Below are 23,109 nucleotides of genomic sequence, written 5' to 3'. Positions count from 1 at the left end.
TAATTATGCTGTAAGAGGAAGCTAAAACATAAAAAATAAATTGAACACCTTGTAGGCCAAAATGTATACTGCAGGGAGTCCAAGATAGAGAACTCTGGCAAACAAACATGATTTAACTGCAGCAGTGACTAAAAATGGTTCTCAGAGGATTCTTCCAAGCAGATGCAGGAGTTTTGGACGTGATAGAAAAATATTCTCAAACATCAGACAAGAAATTACTGTGACAGAATGACACATAAGGATCACAATAGCTATCTTACTACATATCACAATGCTAATAGACAGACCATAAAAACTTTACCTTGAGCAATAATTTTCCCGTTTTCCAGCACGTATACTTTGTCAGCAGTCAAAAAATACTGTACTTGATGGGTGCAGAGTATCTTTGTTTTATCTCGAAGGAGGCCATTAATGCACTTTTGGAAAATATTATGAGCAACATGAACATCCACAGCAGACAAAACGTCATCCAGGAGATATATAGATTTGTCCTGAATGTAAAAGACAACCAAAAGAGAATATAAGCAACTAATTTAATGTGATTTAGAAAGTACTTATGACACCGTAATATGTGAGTAAATACAAATGCAATCTACACAATAAGGTTGAAAAATATTAGCAATTTTACCCTATCTTCAACTATTTTAGAATGAAAGTGGAAAGAAAAGGACTAATTTCTTACGTTGGAGAAAATGACTACATTCATACTTCCCCTTCCTTTCCCCAACCATTACATGTAATTACTTTTAGTAATTTATCTACATATACAAAGTACGCAGCAAGTCACCTCCATAAGTATGCAATGTGGGGAATTAGAACACAAGCCAGGTGCACATAGGAGTGATTATAATATACAGTAGAACCTCACTTATGAAACTTTCAGCGGAAAACCAAAAAAAGTCTCATAAGTGAGGAAGTTTCATATGTGAGGTTTTTTGGTATTTAGCATGAAATCCTTTCCTATAGGGGCTGGTTTGTCTCCAGGATGCAATTACTCATTTGGAGGCATGAAATTGAAGCCTAATGATCTTATTTTCTCAAAAGTAACACCCGAGATGATGTGTTACTTTAAGAGAAATATAATTTTACATTCCTGAACAACTTTACCGACGGTTGAACAACGAGCATTTCTGGTACTAAGCTGCAAGGCTATCACACTGGAGAGATTTCGGAATGATGACACTAAATGTTCACAGAGAAGCCAATTTTTTAAAAAAGTTGACTCATAAAAAGCGGTTTTCAGGAAATTCATTTTACCACCTATAGGCAAACCCCAGATTGGAGATTGAAGAAATGAAATACCTGAGGAAAGTCATCCAAATTAACCCTGTAATTATACCATTTTTCTGAACTGACGGCGGCTGACCTTAAGCGTGCTCGAAACCCACCCACTCTTCTAGCCAATCACAGAAGAGCGACAGGAGAAAGTGTGGAAGAGCCCGCAGTCTCTCTCCGAACTCCGAGCAGTGCACATCGCTCTCCAGCTAGCAGTGTTGCCAAGCCGAATCTTTGGAGATCGCACAGCACTCGTTCTGCCGCCCCCAAAAGTACCGTTATTCCCAAGGATGGCAACGCCGGTCGGCCGGATGGAGGGGAGTGGAGGGGAAAAGGGAAGGGGATGGAGGGGTGGAAGGGGCAGCGCTTCTCATTGGCTAGTTTCTATTTTCCACCCAGCCGCCGTCAGTTCGGAAAAATGGTATAGGGAGCAAAATTTCACTAATGCATCACGAAGGCTTCACACCCTATGGACCCGGGTTAATGGCAGAGGCAGAAAGTTTTCAGAGATGGCTCTATCCCTGCTTGACAGTAGTGTGGACGGAACTTCCAGTGCAACACACTGTCCAGCAGATGGGACATTAAGCCCTGGTTAAGCCTATCGTTACAACCTGGCTAATTCCAACACAGGGTTTCTATACTCCCTCTCTTACCTCATGGCGCAAATGACCCCAGCTGTCAGTTTTCTCCCTCTAAATACCATGCCATAGATAATATGGAGCACTTGGCAGTGGCGTAATTATGGTTGGGGGATGAGGGGATGGATCCCACTCCAAAGCCTCAGAGAAATTAAAAAAAAATTTAAACACAAGTCTAGCTTTGATAAACAGCAACTGCATCTACTTAAAGTTATTTTATGTGCCAAAATGATGTAGAACATATTTACAGGCATGCCATTTTTTTAAATTTTACGGGAATCCCCATTGCCTCCGAGGGGTGGGGGGTGAAGCCGCCCCCCAGGTACTACCGTCACCCCCAAAGCATATTCCTAGTTACGCCACTGGTACCCCGGATATTCCGTGACTAAGTTCACTTTTCCGGTGCTTAGAAAACTTTTAAGTGAGCATTTGAAATAATCGCGCAACTGCTGTCAGTGATGAATGGACAAAAATAGATTAAGAGCCCGGAAAAATCTCCCCTCTCAATAATGTTTACGCACTAAAAAAGAATTTTCCCATGACATTTTAGTAATAATAGATTGAATCTACCGGGTATAGCTTCTCTGCCGGCATTCTTCCGCGAATTCAGCGCCGGGAACTTCTACTCACAAGGCGTGTGACTCATCTTCACGTAATATTTTGCTTCCCCATATCTGAAAACAACACCAGACTGTTTTTGTACTTCGATATAATGCTTATAAGTCATTCCTGAGTCGAAAGGAACTGCCTTATCTCTCGCGTTTTGAATTTGACTTTAATGGTTACGAATGGTTACTGACGACGCGAGTTATTCTCCGAGGGCTTTCGTACTAACTCTCGTTCAGTTACAAAATAAACGCTTGCCACCAGGCAGTCAAGGTCAAACTATATTTCATTTAAACCCGCAGATACAAGTTGGGTCAGTTTTGATCTGCGCGCCGCGTAAGCAACTTTCCTCCGGCTCAATTCGTCCCGCGGAATGAGTCCACGCATGCTGTTTTCGCCATCGTGTTGAATCACCAACGGCTTACGTCCATACTACAAATTCGATAATCTTTTTTGGATGACCTTGGAAGCCAAAATTTTGATACGCGAGGATTTTTAACGGCTCATTTAGGTGTTATTTCGCTGGGCGACGGGAAGCATAACCTTGGAAAATTCTACACAATCTTCCGTTAGAGATAGATATTCCGGATTAACGATCATCTACTGCAGTTAAAATTAATATCTAATAAACAGCATCGCTCATAATTAAAACTTATTATTCTTCATTGACATATCTATGTAATGAGCGCATACTACCCCCGCTCCTGTGACTAAAATCGGCGCGCCTACCGCAATCTTCTCGTAGATCAGTTCTCCGACAAGTCGTATAAGTGAGGTATTTTATCACATTGGACTGGAAAAATACGTTTCATAACCGAGGTCGTCGTATAGGTGAAGAGTTTCATAACTGAGGTTGGAAATACATGGGTTCATATGGGGTTATTCACCGGACCAAAAAAAATCGGCGTATAAGTGAGGTCATCGTATAACTGAGGGTCGTATAACCGAGGTTCTACTGTATGTAACTGAGTACCACCTAGCATTCATTATGGTAGTTAGAGTGGCATTGGCTGAAGTCAAGTGATGTGCTCAAGCTACCTATTATTTACGCAAAGGAGACGCCAAAAATTTTAAACAAAAGAAAACATAATAATGAATGAAATGTGAGGGCAATGTTACACCTAAGTACAATGCAAACATCAAAAATGATTTTTTAAAAGGTATTTATTGTAGTCAACTTGACTAGTTTCAACTCTGCTTTGAACCTTTGCACACCGAATTGTTGACAGCACACCTTGACTAAATATTCACAATCTAAGTGGTAAATCCTAAATACATATATAAATAACATAAAAGATATGTAAGATCCTTGTAAAAGCCAGAAAACCAAATATAGTAGTGTAACATAGGCGAAGTCGGTGTAGTGATTTTCTTTTGAGATGTAGGTACCAGAGATCCTGGTGATAATCTTGCCAGTGTCAGGCAGTTTTTCACAATTATCTTTCTTATTTCATCATGAATTTATACTTTTACGTACATATTTAGATTCCCCACAAAATTTTCCCTCTAATTATTACCGTCTCAACAACTTCTTGTAAGAAACAGCTTTACCAGCTCGAAAAACTGCATTTCTCCTAAAGAGCCCAAGCTAAATTATTGTAATTTTACCATCAAATATCTCAAAAATGGCACATGAGAATCCATTTTTTCTTGTATTATTGAAAGTACATCTTTCAAAGAATATGTGACCTAAGTTTCAACAAATTCTTGTTACTTTTACCAAGGCACTCTAACTAAAGTCCTTATTGTTCCTGGGAATATGGAATTACTAGACATAGCTATTTGAAAAGATATCTCTCGTATTTTATCATTTCTGTCACATCTAGAAACAAAGTGAGGTTCCCAGAAAACGTACCATGCTGTGCCAGCATGAATGAAGTTAATTGTTAACAAGATGATTATGTGAACAATTTAAAAATCTGGATTGTAATGCAAAGTTGAAAATAGTAAGAAACTGCTTTTATTTCAACTTCATAACGTTCATGATTCACCAGGGAGCCTGAAAGTTCAGAACTTACATGCACTACAGGTTTTGGTCTGTTTTCCTGACACACGACTTTATTCTAAAATCTAAATAATTAAATTGGATGCAGAGTCACACTATGGTAATTCTTGAGCTTAACCTGTAATTAATTCCAAACATGTATCTTTCAAAATCCTAGGAAGCTATGAATGCTTTTCCCAGAACAGCGATTTTTTATTTTCATGATCTCTGCTACGCATTTTGCTGATAGCTTCTATCACATAATTTAGTTTTCTTTAGCAGACGTAATTATAATAATAACTTCATTACCTGGTAGACTGCTCTAGCCAGAGCAATTCTAGCTTTTTGGCCACCACTTAGCGTTTCTCCGCCTTCACCAATCAGTGTCATGTCTCCTTTTGGAAGCAACTTCAGATCTTCTACCAGAGAACATGCTTCAATCACAGCTCTTTAAAAAAATTAGACCAAAATTAAATTCATGATCACTAAATCAATGAACTAGTAATTAACAAAGTCATGTTTTAAACAACACTATTAGAATTATTTCAACCATAGACAAGGACTACAAAATCTTCAATATTGATTTTTCCATACTTCAAGATGAATACTTCCACCAAAATAAATAAGATAGATGGCATCAGGCATGGTGAGATTTTTTTTCCTGTGATTGTAGGTCATTATCTACAAACTTAGTATTGAGGTTTTCCCTTTCAATTCTAAGGACTTTATTATACCCATTTGATCAGAGTTTCGACGAAATAACATAGGCATAAGTTGCCTTATTACACGAAATAATAAGAAGTAACTCCCCAAATGTCCATTTTCATTCACATGAGTATTTGCCCTTTCAAGCAACAAAGACTGTCTTCTCACTCAGTGATTCAAACTGATGGTAGGGTTGGATAGATGACGGTTGAGCTCACCCCAGACTTAGCCAAAGGCATGTGAGGTAACAAGGTATCAATAATTTTTATTTAATAGAATATTCATCTTTACAATTTATCAATATTGGCATGGAGTAAGGTGCATCAGCCCCTGCCCCCACTGCCAACCAGAGGGTATTTCAATTTTGCATCATGCTCAAAATAATACGGTCAGTCACCTGGGTCACTCTAATTATCTCACAGAGAGAGTCGAGTTATGGCTACAACAGCACGCGGTGGTTGCATGCAGTGCATCTTGAGGTGTTCTACTTTGTACAGTACACTTCCGATTATCCGGGCTAATGATGGGGAGAGACGGCACAAATAATCAGAAAACATGGATAATCCCAACTTTCACTTCAATGTCTTGTAATGTTCATAATTTACGTAAAACAAACAATTTTTTATTATTTATGCAGTTATTCTGTTATTTAAGAGTGCTTCCCGGACTCATTGAGAGGTTTCTTCGCCAGTTCGCGATCTTTTTAGCAGCAATAACATGGTTGTACTCGTATTATTAATGCTCCATGTAAGGCCCAGTTTCGAAAACCACACATCCGTGGCTGTGTGATCAAGGATACGGAAAAGAGGTTTGCACGAATGCTTCAAAACCACTGTTTGACGTCGGAAACTACACTGACAGGCACCACACCACGTAGTTGCGTCTTGCTTAACTGCTGCGTGTCGTGTACCCATGATCAAGGAGTGCGGTAGTGCAATGCGAGCCTTGGAAAACAGGAACACGGTGCTCCCGTGAATGCAGCTAGTGCATGATCGCTTTTGTTTTACGAAGGGGATTCTAATGGTAAAAATAAGTCCGGTGTATCCTAGCATTAATGCAGTAATTCCGATGATTTCGCATCTGATTTAAAAAAATAAAGATCGCGGAAAAAATTGAGCGAGAGTGAAAATTGTGCACGGACAATCCGCAACCCGGATAATTGGGAGTCTGCTGTCTTTTTATTCTTCACATCTCTATTACTTATACTTCTTAGTATTCTACTTTGAGGTGATGCAATTTTATCAGATTGGATCAACACAAACACCACAAATCGTTCTTCATCCTACATGTGGGGGTTGTGTACAAATACAGTAGACTCCCTCTTTACAATGGGGGTGACTTACAAAGGATATTTTTTCAATTCCACTTACAACTATTTTGTTCCCACTCTTATACATTATCTATTATGTATTTCTATACCTTATTCTTTTAACGAAGCAGACTTAAAAATTAGCAACATTTAAATGCAATGATGCTCTATAAACTGATTCTTCATCAGGAAAAAATGGATTTTCAACATACGATGGAATACACTTCGCAACTGGCCCTCCAGAATGAATTAATATCTCAACGTGAAGGTATTCTGCACATGATTTAATGCAGTGCAATATTGCCCTTGAAATAATGAGAGATGGGACAGCTTTGTCCTTTTGGTCAGTGTGAAGAAGAGTAGCTATCCTGAGGTTAGCATCTAAATTGAAAGTTAGCAGAAAAATGGAAATTTTGAGAGATGGTCAGCAAAACGTTAGACTTAAAAAAGTGCATCATGCTTGAACTTACTTATATTTGACCAGATCATAGGTTTTACCAAATAGTATATTATCCTTAACAGAGGCTCTCTGAAGCCAGGGCTTCTGGGAAACATAACCAAATCCTGAAAAAAATCGAAAAGATACATTTGTAATTAGGTTTATTCCATATTGTCTACTATTTTATCTAACTTTTAATAATTTTTTAGACTTTTCTTTCATCTTCCACTTCAATTGATTTCCACATTCACATTTGATTGAACTTTTTGATCTTCATCATACAGCTACAGCACAAAATTTAGAATTCTAGCATAAAAGTAAAACAGAGGAGTAGCTGTGAATCCTTGCGATAAGAACACTGTGGTTTCCATTTTCCTTCAACATTTTAGCAGAACAACTATTAAAGCTAGAGGTAAATCTCAACATATTCTTACCAGAATCAATTTCAGAGAGTGATATTGAGCCTTGGTCTTTATCAAGTTCAGCCAAAAGTGCAGCAAGAAGGGTAGATTTTCCACAACCAACTTGTCCTGTGACTCCAATAAACTGACCCTTCAAAGAAAAAAATAAACATGATATGAAAGCTCTTCAATAGAAATATAATTTGGGACATAGAACAAAAAGACATTGTGAGGAAAATCAAAACAGATTTTTTCACTTTTCCATTGAATATACATTTTTTAATCTGAATCCAACAAGCAATAAAAAAAACATTTTGAACTTCAGTAAACTCCTGATTATCCAGGCTAATGATGGGATGAGGCAGCATGAATAATACAACAAAACCAAGCTGATACACTAGGCCGGTGGCGCAGTGAGGGGGGTTTTTGTGGGATAAAACCCCACCCAGAGCTCAGAGAATTTTTTAAAGTTTAATCCATTTTACTTAATTGGATTGATATTGCTAATAGAATAGTGTAAGGATTAATAAAATATCCCTCAGAAAGCCGTAAAACTCACTATTTTGAACCATCTTCTATATTATTTCTACTGTATAGATACCTTTTTCTCAACTTATAAGCAACCAAGCTCTACAAATGAGGTACCAAAATGCACAGAATTTATCAGAGAACATGCGACAGCATATCTTACTTCCTAAATATTGCTATTGTTTCCTATAATTGGTTTTTAAATAATAAAAAAAAACAAAAAAAAAACAAAAACCGGTAAATATTCCTGACGTTAACGGCGCACAAACTGATACATTTGTTCATTTGCAACAATATCTTGCATTCTTTAAATAGCTTTTATCAAAATGCGGCTGATTCCACATTCAAGTCTCCTGTTGATATGTAAGTATGAGTCATCATGTGCGTTTAACAGAGGATAGTGTAATTACTTCCAATGTTATGTTTAAAGAGGTCCTCTGACCTCAATTTGTACATGAACATTCCAATTAAATTTGCACATAAGACCCTGCTCTTTTTTTCTACATTTTATAATAAGTAACGCGCCTATCCCTCTGTGGACCTGCATTGAAAAGAGCGGGGGAAGCCCACTGGGAGCGGGCGCAGCACGCTCGTATATCTTTATAATTCCACAATTTATTAATCTCGCACCTACCGCTGATCCTGGTGGATATACTATACCCCAACACACCCCGGTATTAGTAGCACATGAACCCCTCCCAGCCTTAATTCCTAGCTGCGCCCCTGCACTAGGCTGAGGAATAGCTAAGTTTTTGTTGACTCACACGACATGTTTGAGACATCATCAACTTATTAGTGAAAAGGATAATAAGTAGTTTTATCATCAAAAATATCTCAAGAAGAAGAAAACATATTGAAAAATACATGTCTCTTTACTTTTAAAACTCTTTCACAATCGATGTTAACAAAAAAAATGGAGAAAAAGCGAATAGGGTGGTTTCCAATTATTTTTTTATTGCCTAAATCGAAGGATTATTACTCCTGGAGTACGTATTTCACACTTTTAGATTTTTAAATGATGATATCTATTTTTCACGATTTAATGAAAAGTGAAAATTTTCAAGCACGCAAAAACATGACGACTAAGTATGAATGCTGGGAAAAGCCTGTGTGACATCTAGCTGCTGCTGTCTGAGGCCACCAGGGTGCAAGGCTGTGAAGGTCGCTATGATGCAGGCTGCTTGCTGCCGAGCATGGCGGTAGCGTAGAGTGCCGTGCTAGTAGGTAGCGCTTGGCTTAAATAAGGATTATTAATACCCTATCAGGAAATTTCTGACAATAAGAAATTTTAATAGGTGATTATTAAGAGATGTCTCCCTGAGCTCTGTACCTCATGCATGCATTGGTAATCTCAGGCGATGTAAAACTCCTGACTACTCGCATAGCATCTAGGTCCCTGTAACGTCATGTGGAGTGGTATTGCATGGGCACCAATCTGGCCTTTTTCAAATGAAGTTAAAATTGACCATTAACACTCATCTAAACTGGGATTTCTAAAACCAAATAATTTGTATATTATGAATGCACTAATGGTGGGTAACGAATGGGGCTGTGTGAGACTCTTGACCACCCGAGAGTCTCGATGGTCGAGACGAGAATTTCATTTCTCAGCAATGTCGGGACGAGACTCTTGCCGCAGCGAGAGTCTCGCCTGTGTCGAGAAGTCTCGCCCCTTCGAGATTTCTCGACCCCCATTGAGACTCCCAGCTCCTCAAAAAAATAAAACTATTTCTATTTTAGAAATTGAAAATAAGTTAACAAAAAGATTATTTTAAGACATCTTATACATTTCCAAAACTAAAAATAGCTGTGATATAAGATCGGCAATGACAACTTAAGCATATTTTATTTGTTAAATTAACCAAAATTGACAGGTAACCATGAACCTTAGTTACCATAAATAAACATTGCAAAAAGATATACATAATTCTATAGAATTAGACTATGATTTCTTCTTTTTTGATAATTTACAAGTGAATGTTTCTTTTTTATTACATTACTATAATAAGAAACATATGTATATGTACGAGGGGGGACCCAAAAATAACAGGACGGAAATCGCTATGCACGTCATTCTTATAGTTTGGGGTTCTCCAACAATATGGATGTTAATTCACCTTTTATGAGTCATTATGCAAAATGACGTGGGTTTAGAAGGTTGTACTGAGCCCCTGTGACAGATTTCCTTAGAAGAGTTTTTCCACCTCTTCGATTTTGAAATGGGGCTGATATATTAGGGCAGCATGCAGCGTTGAAATTTTGTTTTCTACTTGGTTAAAGTGCACTGGATGCAGTTAATATGTTGTCTACAACATGCAAAGAACACACCTCGAAAAGACCTTAAGTTGTCAAGTGGTATTTGCGATTCAAACATGGCAACATTTCAATCGAAGACATTCAACACCCAGGCAGGCTTTCCACGTCCCAAACTGATGAAAATGGGGAAAAAAATTTGCGCCCTAAGGCACAATTCTTTTTCCATAGGACACAAGGTTGTGTACAAGGATAAGAGGCGTAATACTGATGAAGTCACTGAATTATCTGGTCTTTCAAGGAGTTCTGTGTGGCGCTTTTTGGCTGAAGATTTGCAAATGAGATGAATCGCAGCAAAATTCATCCCCAACTCCTGATCAAACCATTTTTGGCAAAAAACCGTATAATATCTCCTCCTCACCTATCCTAATCAACAGATCTTGCACCTTGTGGTTCCTTTTTCTTCCCTTGGATGAAAATGGTGTTGAAAGGGAAACGTTTTGATTACATTGCGAAGGTGAGAATGGAATCGAATGTGGCATTGAAGCATCGGAATATAAAGAGTGGTAAGGGTGTCTCACGCAGAGGGAAAAATGTTTGAACCAATGTATCAGTGTTAATGCAGAGTACTTCAAAGGTGGCACATATTTTTGACACAAAAAATTCAAATTTGATTTTTTAATAAATTTCGTCCGGTTATTTTTGGTTTCACTCTCGTAAATGCAATTTACACATTCACATCAAAGATCACCAGGTACGTTGCCTATGCCATTACTCTTCTCTTCTACTTTCAATCACTTAAATTATGTACTTCATATCAGTGACAGTTGAAACCTAACAAAGCAGAAAAGATTTGCAAAGACATTTCACCTACCTTGTGAACTTTCAATGACAACGGACCCAATTTAAATGATTCTTCGGGGTGGTCTCCGTTATCAGGGCTATCATCACTCACTACTCCTTCACTGCCCCAATTAAATACAACATTATCTAGAGCTATGTCCAATATGGATTGATTAGGAGGAATTTTGGAGTAATAGTTGGCCAGGACGAGGTCAGGAAGCTAGAGTATCAATGAAAGATGAAATGCCATGAAAGACTTTTGCACAAGTTTCTTCTCTTTCATCTCACCATTTCAAAGGATCAACAGTATTTACCTTAAGGAGCTTTCCAACTCTGTCAATTGATACCCAGGCCTCAATCAGGCCGTTAAGCACCCAGGGAAAAGCATTTAGTGGAGAAATAAGCATATTGAGCAAAGCCAGGGTTGTGAAAACCTATTCAAAAGATAGAAAACAATGACATTTCTTCATCCCTAAATTCAAAAGTAATATATATGCAGCTAAAAATATCATTAAATATACTTTTGGGCGATCTATATGATAAATTATCATCAGTGTGAGTGACCTACCGTGGCAGCAGTCAGCTTGTTCCCCATAAGAGCATACGTAGTAAAAGTTAAGATAGAGATAAATACTGGAGTAGTTGCCCAAAAGTAAACACACAAGGCATCCAGATATTTTCTTCCTTTCAGGTACTTCAATTCCAACAGCCGGATTTCTGGTGAAAATAGAAATGTTAGAGCTATAAATACTTCCCAAAAAATGATAAATGATTGAGTTCCTCAGCCTGAGTACACCTCAACTGAGCAAAAATTTTTCCCAGATAATCTTTGCATTTTTATAATCGCAATGTAAAAATCATCTAAAATATTAAAGATACGGCTCCATCACTTGCACTACAAATTATAAACACACCAAGCAAAATGGCAAACAAACCTCAAATGAACTGAACTCTAATAAAATTTTAATAAGTAATAATCTAATAAAAATATGTAAGGAGGTCAACACCTAAGTTACTTAATTTTTTTCACTGTTTTCACAGAAATAACCACAATTAGATTTCATGTAAATGCTTTGTTAAATTCTAACAGTATAAATCAGTATCAAAATAAAGCAGTATTAAACTAATACTGCAATAAGTGATATAAATTGTATTTAATGCTGTTAAAGAATTTCAGTGAATATAGAACATAATTTTAAAAATTCAATTGAAATGTTGCTATAACTAATGAATTAAATAAAATTACTAGTAAACTGATAAATACTCAACTGTTAATTTTTTCAATAAACTGGTTCTCCCATTGATGAAACTTTAGAACTCTAATGCCACGTAAAACTTCAGTTACCATTTTCACTCGATGGTCTTTTTGTTCCATTAGTTTCGTACTTAGATAACCTGATCAAGATGAAAAAAAGTTAAATCAATTCAATGGATGATGTTATGGCAATGTTTGCATCCCTTAACATGTACAATGATCATTTTCCATGGAACATATATGTACTAGCTGAGGAATCTCCCTGTTTATCCACCTGATAAAAACTAACTCCATCTCAGCAAATTTTTAATTTTCAAGAAATCAACATTTAAAAATTTTCCTGTATAGAGTATATAATTTTAATTATATATTCAGTGCAGACCAGAAAAATAATTTGTAACTTCCTTCTTGGTACAAACGTTCCCTGAGTAAAGAATAAATTGCACTTCTCATATCCTATAGTGGTGGCTATTTGATGGATTGGTTCAAAACCAATACTAACCCTATTAATGGACACAAAAGGCATTTTTAAATATTTGTTATAACAAATGAATAACTACACATATATATGTACACATTTATAGAACAGGGAGGACAGAATGAATAGAAGAGGTCAATTACTTTGCTTATAAAAGCACTCATCAGAAAGTCCGCTGGATACCAGATTTTGAATTCCACAACTTCTCCAGGCCAAAATTCCCTTTTATGTGGAGGGCTTTGAGTCTTCATGTATTCAACATTGAAGGTAGAAATTGAGAATGTAATCTCTGTAACATAGGGTTTTAATATGAATTTCTCACAGTTATCATACTAATAGATTAATACTGATGAATTAAATGCAACATCTAGAGGAATCAATGTCATAGTATGTTTAGAATTTCTGGGAGATTCCTATAAGATAGGCTATTAGAATAATAAGATAGATTAATAGATGCTATATCTATCATTTTGTCACTAAATATTGCCATGGCAATGCCTTAACGTACTTCATTATTCATTCTACCAATCATTTGTGATAAAATGGGAAAAATTAAATTATTCCTAATACACATTTCTGTGCATCCCCGAAAATCTTGCTAATTGTTTTTACTTAAGTGTTTAATTCACATCCTCTCCATGTTCTTAAGGCAAATTAATGAAATTCCCCTGATTTAAACTAATGTTGAACTCATTGAGGATTTGTAAACATAAAATTTCTACAAAAATAGGTCACCCTAATTTTCTTATTATGACATTGAAAACTCTTACATATTTTTCATGTTCTATTGCACCTTAGTTAAAAACGTTTTGTACACATAAAAAAAATTCATACATGTTAGTGTAATTTATTTAGTTAGTGTTAATTACTATGAAATTTTCTGGAGCTATGCTTATAAGCTAATGCTTTCTAGGCGCCTTGTGACAATAGGATGGTTTCCTATTATTTTTTTATTGCCTAAATCGAAAGATTATTACTCCTGGAGTACGTATTTTACCCTTTTAGATTTTTAAATGATGATATCTATTTTTCACGATTTAATGAAAAGTGAAAATTTTCAAGCGCGCGAAAACACGACGGCTAATTATGAATTCTGGGAAAAGCCTGTGTGACGTCATTCTGGTTCCCGCTGCCGCCATGGGAGGTGACCCTGGGGCGAGGATATGTGTGCCGCTGCGATGCAGGCTGCTTGCAGGTAGCGCTTGGCTTAAATAAGGATTATTAATACCTTATCAAACGAAGGAAACTTCCCGACCATAGACAGTTTTAATAGGTGATTATTAAGAGATGTTTCCCTGAGCTCTGTGCCTCATGCATGCATTGGTAATCTCAGACAATGTAAAACTTCTATCTACTCATATAGCATCTAGATCCCTGTGACGTCACGTGGAGTGGCATCGCATGGGCGCCAATCTGGCCTTTTTCGAATGCGGTTAAAATTGACCATTACCATTCGTCTAAACTGGGGTTTCTAAAACCAAATAATTTGTACATTATGAGTGCACCAATGGTGGGTAACGAATCACAATCAATGCCTTTCATTTCCTTTGATGAGGGAAACTACCCTATTATTCATTTCAAACTTAATTTTTGTAAAGATATTTTTCTTCTGATAAAACAAAAGTCAAGGCAGTATGTGAATTTTGCAAATTATTAGCATCACACAACCATGTAGACATATGGTATTTCATAAAGCTTTCAGAAGGTATCGGCTACACTTTCTGATGCCAAGCAGAAATGAGTTTCGAATCACTATGCAGGCGGTCCTTGACTTTCGTTCAATTCACACTTTTGTACGTTCCAAATTAACACCTTTTACTTGAATTTCGTACGCTAAATTCAGACTTTCGAATGTTTGCATGTGATTTTTTAAAATTCTCACAATGTGTAATGCGCATCCCAACATTCAACTGTTTCATATGGAAGTACATATATGCGGACAACACGAACGTATACGATCAATTGGGCAATGTTGACTTCAATCAAGGACATTTTATTGAAAGAGTCACTGCTTGCTATAGGCTTCTTTATCACCAGAAGAAGAAATCTGTAGTTCAGCCTTCAATGGAGAGATTTTTCAAAAAAGTTGACTAGACGCTATCACACAGCTTTCAATAAAATTAATAAAAGTGCTTCTTTCTAATGGTGTTTTTCCGTTTGAGTGCTGTTTCATTCATGTATGACATTTACCCCTTCAGTAATGATATTGCACAAAATATCATCTGAATTCCAAATGTCTTTCATCTTTTTTGAATAACATGCGAAATATACGCTGTGACAAGATGTCACCCGGTGAGGAATTTTAGTGTAAAAATTTAAAGGTATCAAGAGTGGGGGTTCAACTATTGCATTTTGTTATGCTTCTTGATATCATTAAACATTAGTTAATAAAAGTTAAATCTGTGAAAAAAATAAGCTTATAGTATGAACATTTCACCCTTTTGGAACGTAACCCCAAATTAGAATAGAACTCAATGGTTCCACTTTCATACATGTTTCCAGGAATACATTGTGTGTGAAAATCAGAGACTGCATGTATGCATAATTATTAGAAATTTTGTATACAAATAAATCAAAGAGGACAACTTACCAATTTTGGATGCAATGAACTTATTTATTGGTATCAAAATAATGGAGAAAACTAAACCAGCCAGGAATGCTAAACCCACTTGACTATATAGAAGATAAAGCGTCACTGCTATCTGAAAAAATGAAAAGAATTACTCGTTAAAAGAAAAGACCACAATGATTTTGACTCTTACTATTATGCCACATACACGACCACGCTCATATCACTCTAAAAATTGAAGACAAATCGAAATCATGTGTAATTTGGCTTTGAAATAAAGTAAAATTCAGTTCCACTCATACGATGAGGTTCATACCTAATAAAATACGTAATTTAATACCCTCCTCAAGTAAGCTGTATCTTGCTTGCGATTAGTATTTCTGACTCTTGAATGTAACAATTTACTTTACTTTTGGTGCGAAGGCTTCTGTGGTGCGCTGGTAGTGTAGGCTGCATTTTCCTGGTTTCACCACGTCGTGGTTGCGCTGGGGACAACAGTTTCTCCTGCATTCCAGCAGGCGTCTTCAGGTCGAAGTGATTATGCCGTGTTTTGGCCGCCGTTTTATAGGCAGCCCTAAGGAGCGTCCTCCTAAGGACCTTATCAGACCTCCTAAGGACCGTATCTCACCTCAGGCCTACGAAGGAGTTTATGAAATTGAATGCAGTTGTGGTATGTCATACATTGGACAGACCGGGAGAGCTGTGAAGTGCCGCATACAAGAACATAGAAGAGCGGTGAAAAATAAACAATTCCATCAGTCGGCTGTGGCTGAGCATACTCTGACTGAACCTGGACACGACATCAACTGGGAAGAAACAAAAGTCATCGCCAGAGAATCCCGATATTTTCCGAGGATCATCCGAGAGGCGATTGAAATATCTAAACATCCTCATAATAGGGTGGTTTCCTATTATTTTATTATTGCCAAAATTGAAAGATTATTACTCCTAGAGTGTGCATTTCACGCTCTTAGATTTTCGAATGATGATATCTATTTTTCGCGATCAAACGAAAAGTGACAAATTTCAAGCGCTAAGTAGGAATTATGGGAAAAGTCCGTGTGATGTATTTCTGGTTCCAGCTGTCGACGTGTGAGGTGAGCTTGGGGCAAGGCTTGAGTGCTGATACGACGCAGGCTGCTAGCAGGTGGCGCTTGGCTTAAATAAGGATTATTATTCCCCTATCAAACGAAGGAAACTTTCCAAACTTAGGTATTTTTAATGTATTATTATTATGTTCCCTTGAGCTCTGTGCCTCATGCATGCATTAGTAATCTAAGACAATGTAAAACTCCTATCTACTCGTATAGAAACTAGGTGCCTGTGACGCCACGTGGAGTGGCATCGCAAAGGGCGCCAATCTGGCCTTTTTCAAATGAGGTTAAAATAGACTGCTGCCATTCGTCTACACTGGGATTTCTAAAACCAAATAATTTGCATATTATGAATACACTAATGGTGGGTAACGAGTCACAATCAATGCACTTTGTTTTCTTCGATGAAGGAAACTACCCTATTTCAATCGAGAGGATAGCTACCTACTCTACAGTACGTGGAAGAGACTCTGTGCCCCATACCACTATGCTATTGGCCGCAAGGCGACCAATCAGGGAGAACATACACCACTGGGCTGCCTATATAACGGTGGCCAAAACACGGCATAATCACTTCGACCTGAAGACACCTGCTGGAATGCAGGAGAAACTGTTGTTCCCAATGCAACCACGATGCGGTGAAACCCGGAAAATTACATTACTTTACTTTTGTTTAAAACCACAGTTGGTCATATATTTTTCCTCGTGTGTACTGACAATTTACTGATGTTAATGATTGCAATGATTAGTAAAATAATTAGTGTTTTCAACAATTATAATTTATAATGGGGTGAGTCAGGGGCGCAGCTAGGAAATAAGGCAAGGAGGGGTTTTAGGTGCAACTAATACGTAGGTGTCTTGGGGTGTGGCATACCCGCCAGGTTAAGCAGGAGGTATGGGGAGTATATTGTTTTCCATTTTTCAGTATGTAAGTCATAGATGGAATACAGGTACCATGCCTTTCCAAAGTATATTCCATGTTGGTCACCAGAATGGTGGCATATAAAATAATCATCCAATGCTTTTGATCTGTTCTCTTTTCTCCCTTGCTGAAAATTCCCAACATTTCGTTAAAATTTCTGATTCCCTTGAAAAGGCAACCAGCATCGCTTGGGAAACGTTGGAGCCACCCAAAAATTGATGCGATGATATGGCCCAAAATTTTTTAACTAAAATGACGATCATCCATAAAGTTTTATGAAGAATTTTAATGAAGAATCCCTTGGACTGTTTACCCTTCACCCTCTTTTTCCTTCTGAACTAGCACCTATTCCATTTGGGCAAGCTTCAACAATCCAATCAGAATAAATCTTAGACCAAGAAACCCTAGAACCAATTTGCTGCAGCAAAGGAATGAAAAAAAACATTATCTTATGTGTCACCATTCTGGTGCCCACAGTGCATTAAGGGGATTCAACATAAAAGGTAACAAGAGGAGGTTGATGAAACATTTGAATTCCCTCACAATACATTGGGCCTAAGAATAACATGCCATCAGAAAGCGATTAATTTTATCGAAAAAGAATGGTGAAAGAAATTTTGTTGGGATACTTTTTTTCCTCCACAGTACATGGGAGTTGACTGAAAAAAATACTGACAAGGCATATACACAATTATGATAAAATATATAGAATATCTTGATTCAGATTCAAAACGAACCTCAAAAGGTATGCTCCAAAATGCATGGAAGCTGGGGCAAGAGTTGACAATTCTATCTGTATCAGTGCTCATGAAGTTCACTATTTCACCAACACTGAAAATAAAGAAACTTAATTATGCAAACAGTTGCCAATTTACTTGCCAACAACAATTAGTGAAGAGAGTATGTATGATTACCTGAACTTAGATATAGTAGTGTGATTCAACAGAAGGGTTTTCCTGTATATAGTAGAAATCACCGCTGCCCTTATTTTTAAACTCACTTCAGCCATGAAGTAATTGAAATGTGCATTACATAATGCAGCTAAAAAGGAAAATCATGATATTTCAATGATAAACATGTGGACTTAATCTCAAAATTAGGTTTTCATAAATCATCTGATTCATCCTCCTTTAAGAGCAGATACAGGTTGGTGATTATCAACCAAGCTTTTTGGCCACTCCATACACATTTTGTAAAACTATGATGATGGTTTCTTTGATCGTGCCATGAAAGCTTGTTTGACAGAGTACCACAAACACAACTGCTCCTGGGAGAGACTGAGGCCAATCATTGCCATGGCATAAACCTATTAACTGTTCACACTCAGTCTTACCTATCATGGTTACAGCAAGAAGTCCAAATGCATATATGTAGCCATAATATAATGGTTCTTTCCTACTTTCGATAAAGTTTACAAGAGCATTCAACAAAAGAGGGCCGAAAAAATTTGCACAATTTGCAATGAACTTTAATACTCCAATTCCATAAAATTGCCAGCCAAAACATTTATGTAGTGCTCGAATCAAAGATACATTTGAGGGCCGGTAAGCAACATTTGGAAGTTCACTGGTGGAAGCTCTATTAGGTGAGTCGTTACTATCTACCTGCTGCTGTCCTAGTAAGGCTTGGTTAAGTTCGTAGCTGACAACAGCAGATGACATACATAGAGGCAAATCATACAAATCATCAGAGCAATTGAGCTTTCCCTCAAAACCTTTACGCATTAGGGGGTTCACCCAATGAAATGTTAACTTCGAAAAGAATGAACTTTGCTCCTTTGCCACTCCTAAATAGCTTGGGTCTCTCTCATCACTTAACCTACTGAATAGACTACCAACACCAGGAGATAATAGTTGAGGGCGATCTGAACCGTATTGAATGCTTTGACCAAGTTCTTCATAGAGACTAGAACCCATTTGCTCGCTAGGTATTAAAGTAAGAGCATAAGATATAAGCAGTGTGACAGAAGAAATTGAAAATGCCAGGTTAAGAGTTAACGATAAGCTGTGCCTGAAGTCTGATATAGCAAGACTTCTTAGATATATACAGGACACCACAGAATTCAATAGCCAAACAAAAATTCCTAGAGAAGGACCTCTGGGACTAACACTTAGTCTGGTTTTTAGAGCAAGAACGTAAATAAAATGGATGAGCCAACTGAAACACTGCATGCCATGGTTCACATAGTCGATGAAAGCCAAATTTTCAGGGGCCATTGCGAGAGAAACAACGACATTTACAACAGGTAAAAATGCCAACAAAAAGACTGCAACTGATCTGCCATTAATAATTAAGAGCTGTTGAGAACTTCGGGAAACCCAAATACTTTGATTCCCACTATAAAATGCTGAAACCCAAGCCAGCAATGCAAAAGATGGAAATTGGAGGCAGACTTTTTGAAAACATAATCCAAAATCTCTCTTTGACGGATCCCACACCGTGAACCCAGATGGTCCACAGAGTTCTTTCCACGCCAATTCATTCTCGTCGCTTGTTTCCAACTCCATTGCGGGAGAAAACCTCAAGTTTCCTGAAGAAAAATGGAGAGGATTTTCAATTGAGAATATTTTCTCATAAAAATCAATCAGTGCAATAACAATTTAAGTCCTTAGAATGTCTACGGAAAAAAAAACTCAGCAGTATAAAACGAAAGTAAGTACCTCTGATGACAAATCAGCTGACACAGACAGAATTGACATAGTATTTCAATGACACATTACTCATTTTCCATGCTGCCTCAACTAGTCATTGCAAAGCTTATGAGTTTGAGGCGAAACGCTCTACAGCAAAATAATCAGCTGACAATGATATCGTAACAACTTAAGTCCGCTAATATTTGTACGATTTGCACCATCCCCAACAAAAATAAACAACACGCTACCCACTCCTTTTAATTTTTTTGTAAAAACATTCGAAAGTAGGGAAGCGCAATTTTTCGGATGCGCCATCCCGGTACTTTTTTGAAAGTGCGTTTGCAAGGTTTGCATAGTTCCGTGCTATTTTGTATCACCTTCATTGAAGCTATTGTTTATCGTACAGGTCAAAAGAAATAAAGACTACTGGCCTGTAAAATGGTATGTTCTAAACGATTCTTTTCGTGAATTTCTTAATTATTAAGCCATTCCCGCGAAGTTAACATGGTGAGGTCACATTTGTGGTTCTAAGTAGAACCACAAAAGAACCTTAAGGTTGTGTTAAACGGGATATATGGCCAACATCAACACTGAATGTCAATCATATCGTTTATACGTCATCAATATCCTTGTTGGCACGTATAAATAATTTATCTGCTAGAAATTGATGTTATTATCATTTGATTGGTGCCCTCTCGTGAAACATTTATAATTTTTACAATCCTAATTTTGATAAGCCCTTAATTATTCCTTATCCACTTATTATTGATGTATGATCATCTCTGAATGCTTTTGATATTGTGTATCAAGCCTCAGTTTTTTCTATCTATCTTCTAGAAGATAGATAAAAAAAACTGAGGATAGCTATCAAACTCTTCATCTTATTATTTTTTCGATTTCCATTTTATTCATATTTTGTCCTTTGATGTTGTTTCCCATCGCTATAATTTTTTAATGAATGCTTTTTGTATATAGTTTACGTTTATCTACATTTGGTAGATGTCATATTTTCCTTTCCTAACTATGTTGTAAACATCATTGCTACAGCATTCTATTCATTTCTCTTTGGTTGACCAAAGATCTTTTTTGGATAACTTATGGCTTGGCGCCTTAGCTTCCATGATTCATAGCTTCTTTCTTTAGTTTCATTTTCTTTCCTTTTATAATTCCTCCTTTATTGAAGGAGTGCTTAAAAGTACTCTCTTGTACATCGTTTATTGATTTTAACTATTGTATTTGTATACCTGTAACTTTTGGGATGGTTTTCTTGAACCTTAAAAATTTCTTTTGCAGTCCATCTCATGCAGTGGGACATCGTTGTTACATTTTTACATTTTCACAATGTAAGATTTATATCTCCAACAGTGGTTTATAGTAAGTGCGACCTCTGTCTCATGTACCACTGTGTGGACTTGAGAGGTTAACACCTTGTTTGGTCAAACCCAGTCTGAGATTCACCTTGGAAGAAGACGGCTTGGTGTAACATATGGTGGCATACCTGACCGGCAAATGGGAGATCTGGATTCGAATCTAGGCTAATTGTAAGCTAAGTGATTTTTTATGGTGCTTTTCATCCTTGGAGCATAGCAGTGTGATGAAGTTACTTCTTTATTATAGTTAATCACTCATTTTTGTAACTTCTTCTAAATGATTGGACAATAGTACTCATTATAGGGTAATGATTTATCCCCATAACGTTTTTGCTGCCAAAATTGATCTGCAAGAATATTAGTTTCCTAAATGACATTCCATAATATTCTTTAGCCAAAGTCAGGCGATGGAAAAACAAATATGTCCCATTGTCTTGCCATTTTTGCCCTACAAGCCAAGTGAATCAATTGACCTCGGCTGAGTGCAAGTGAAAGAGAATGTGAAAAGAAACGGGGAATGGCAAAAATATCTAAGGAAGTTTTGGCAATGGGGTTGAATTGAACTTTTCAATGGCATTACAAGATTATCTAATGCTGTCAAACTCAGGAGACCACTGAAAGTTGCAATCACAGCAGGCAAGTTGAAGGAATGTTGTCCCCAACTTGTATGGTGAAAAGAGGAAGGGACTGCAATATGTTTGTATTTCTTTCATCTGAATTTTACCTGAGAATGACATGGCACTAGAAATGAAAATTGATTTTCCTGCAGCCCGACGGTGGTGGCACTAACTTTGTTTCTGCCCTGAGTACATGAGTACTTCACGTAGCAGTTCCCCTTCTTTCTTGATTGTCATCATCCTTTTGCTGAAACACCAATATGACTTTACCCCTCATACCCATTCTTTCGTTAGGATGAACAACTTTTGCATTTTTCTGGTGATCACTGTAGTAGTATTTAAATCTATGGGTGCATTCAGGTGGAGTGAGCACTCAGAGCACAACCACAACAGATGTGGAATTTCCCTCGGAATTCAACCACTAGGTAACAGCTTATAATGAGTGCTCTGCCATTTCTCTGGGTGATCTTTCCAGCCGCTACTTGTCTGAGCACTCATCACTGAGCAGGAGATCACATGGTAGTTCTAGGAGGCAAAGATGTGTTGTTAGATGATTCAAAAGCTCCACCATAGTGCTCTCATGCTGAGCTATAGCTCTGAGCACTCACTCCCCCAGAAGGCCCCCATGGTATATTTGTCAATCTGGAAGCTGTCTGCTCCAATTCACTTCTCACACGATGTCCAACTTCAGTCTCACCATCTACATATTAAAGGTATTCAATTCCTCATCCTCCAATGTGTGTCTCATACTCATGATCCATATCCTGCATCTGGCATAGCTCAACTGTTGTAGCCTTTCCAGTTGTTCCTATCTGGAAATTCAACTGGAAAAATAATTAACCCCTAGATAATTTTATCGTATCATACCTATGACCATGGCCCTTATATACTGGTTACTAATCTCCGGCTCGGGAGTGTTGCCTGAGATTCCGCTTTCACCACTCAAACCCCTCACACGCCTCCCCTCAAACACAACTATGGGCACAGTGCGCTGTCACTAGGGGAAATATGGAACTAACTGCACTGTCGGCGGCGGTATATGCTTTCGACAGTGCAGTTAGTTCCATATTTCCCCTAGTGACAGCGCACTGTGCCCATAGTTGTGTTTGAGGGGAGGCGTTTGAGGGGTGAAAGCGGAATCTCAGGCAACACTCCCGAGCCGGAATATGTCGGGAGATTTGCAACCAGTA

At 37.5% G+C, this 23,109-nt stretch overlaps 1 protein-coding gene across 1 annotated transcript in view; it reads right to left on the bottom strand.

The window, feature by feature from the left end:
* The window catches only part of LOC124157147 (ATP-binding cassette sub-family C member 10), a 33,358-nt gene extending 13,167 nt beyond the window's left edge, over window positions 1–20,191 (bottom strand). Inside the window, exons 1-13 of the mRNA XM_046531647.1 lie at window positions 19,960–20,191; window positions 18,633–19,829; window positions 18,214–18,340; window positions 18,037–18,130; window positions 15,305–15,416; window positions 12,251–12,376; window positions 11,550–11,698; window positions 11,296–11,415; window positions 11,013–11,201; window positions 7,391–7,508; window positions 6,988–7,081; window positions 4,813–4,951; window positions 302–491 (exon numbers count right to left, since the gene is read on the bottom strand). Of these exons, the coding sequence (XP_046387603.1) occupies window positions 302–491; window positions 4,813–4,951; window positions 6,988–7,081; window positions 7,391–7,508; window positions 11,013–11,201; window positions 11,296–11,415; window positions 11,550–11,698; window positions 12,251–12,376; window positions 15,305–15,416; window positions 18,037–18,130; window positions 18,214–18,340; window positions 18,633–19,806 (2,632 nt within the window). The 5' untranslated portion in view covers window positions 19,807–19,829; window positions 19,960–20,191. The remainder of the gene's footprint in view (window positions 1–301; window positions 492–4,812; window positions 4,952–6,987; window positions 7,082–7,390; window positions 7,509–11,012; window positions 11,202–11,295; window positions 11,416–11,549; window positions 11,699–12,250; window positions 12,377–15,304; window positions 15,417–18,036; window positions 18,131–18,213; window positions 18,341–18,632; window positions 19,830–19,959) is intronic.
* Between the last annotated feature and the right edge of the window lie 2,918 nt (window positions 20,192–23,109).

The sequence above is a fragment of the Ischnura elegans genome, chromosome 4 (genome assembly GCF_921293095.1).
Source record: "Ischnura elegans chromosome 4, ioIscEleg1.1, whole genome shotgun sequence".
Lineage (NCBI taxonomy): Eukaryota > Metazoa > Arthropoda > Insecta > Odonata > Coenagrionidae > Ischnura > Ischnura elegans.
This window is presented reverse-complemented; position numbering and strand designations above follow the sequence as displayed.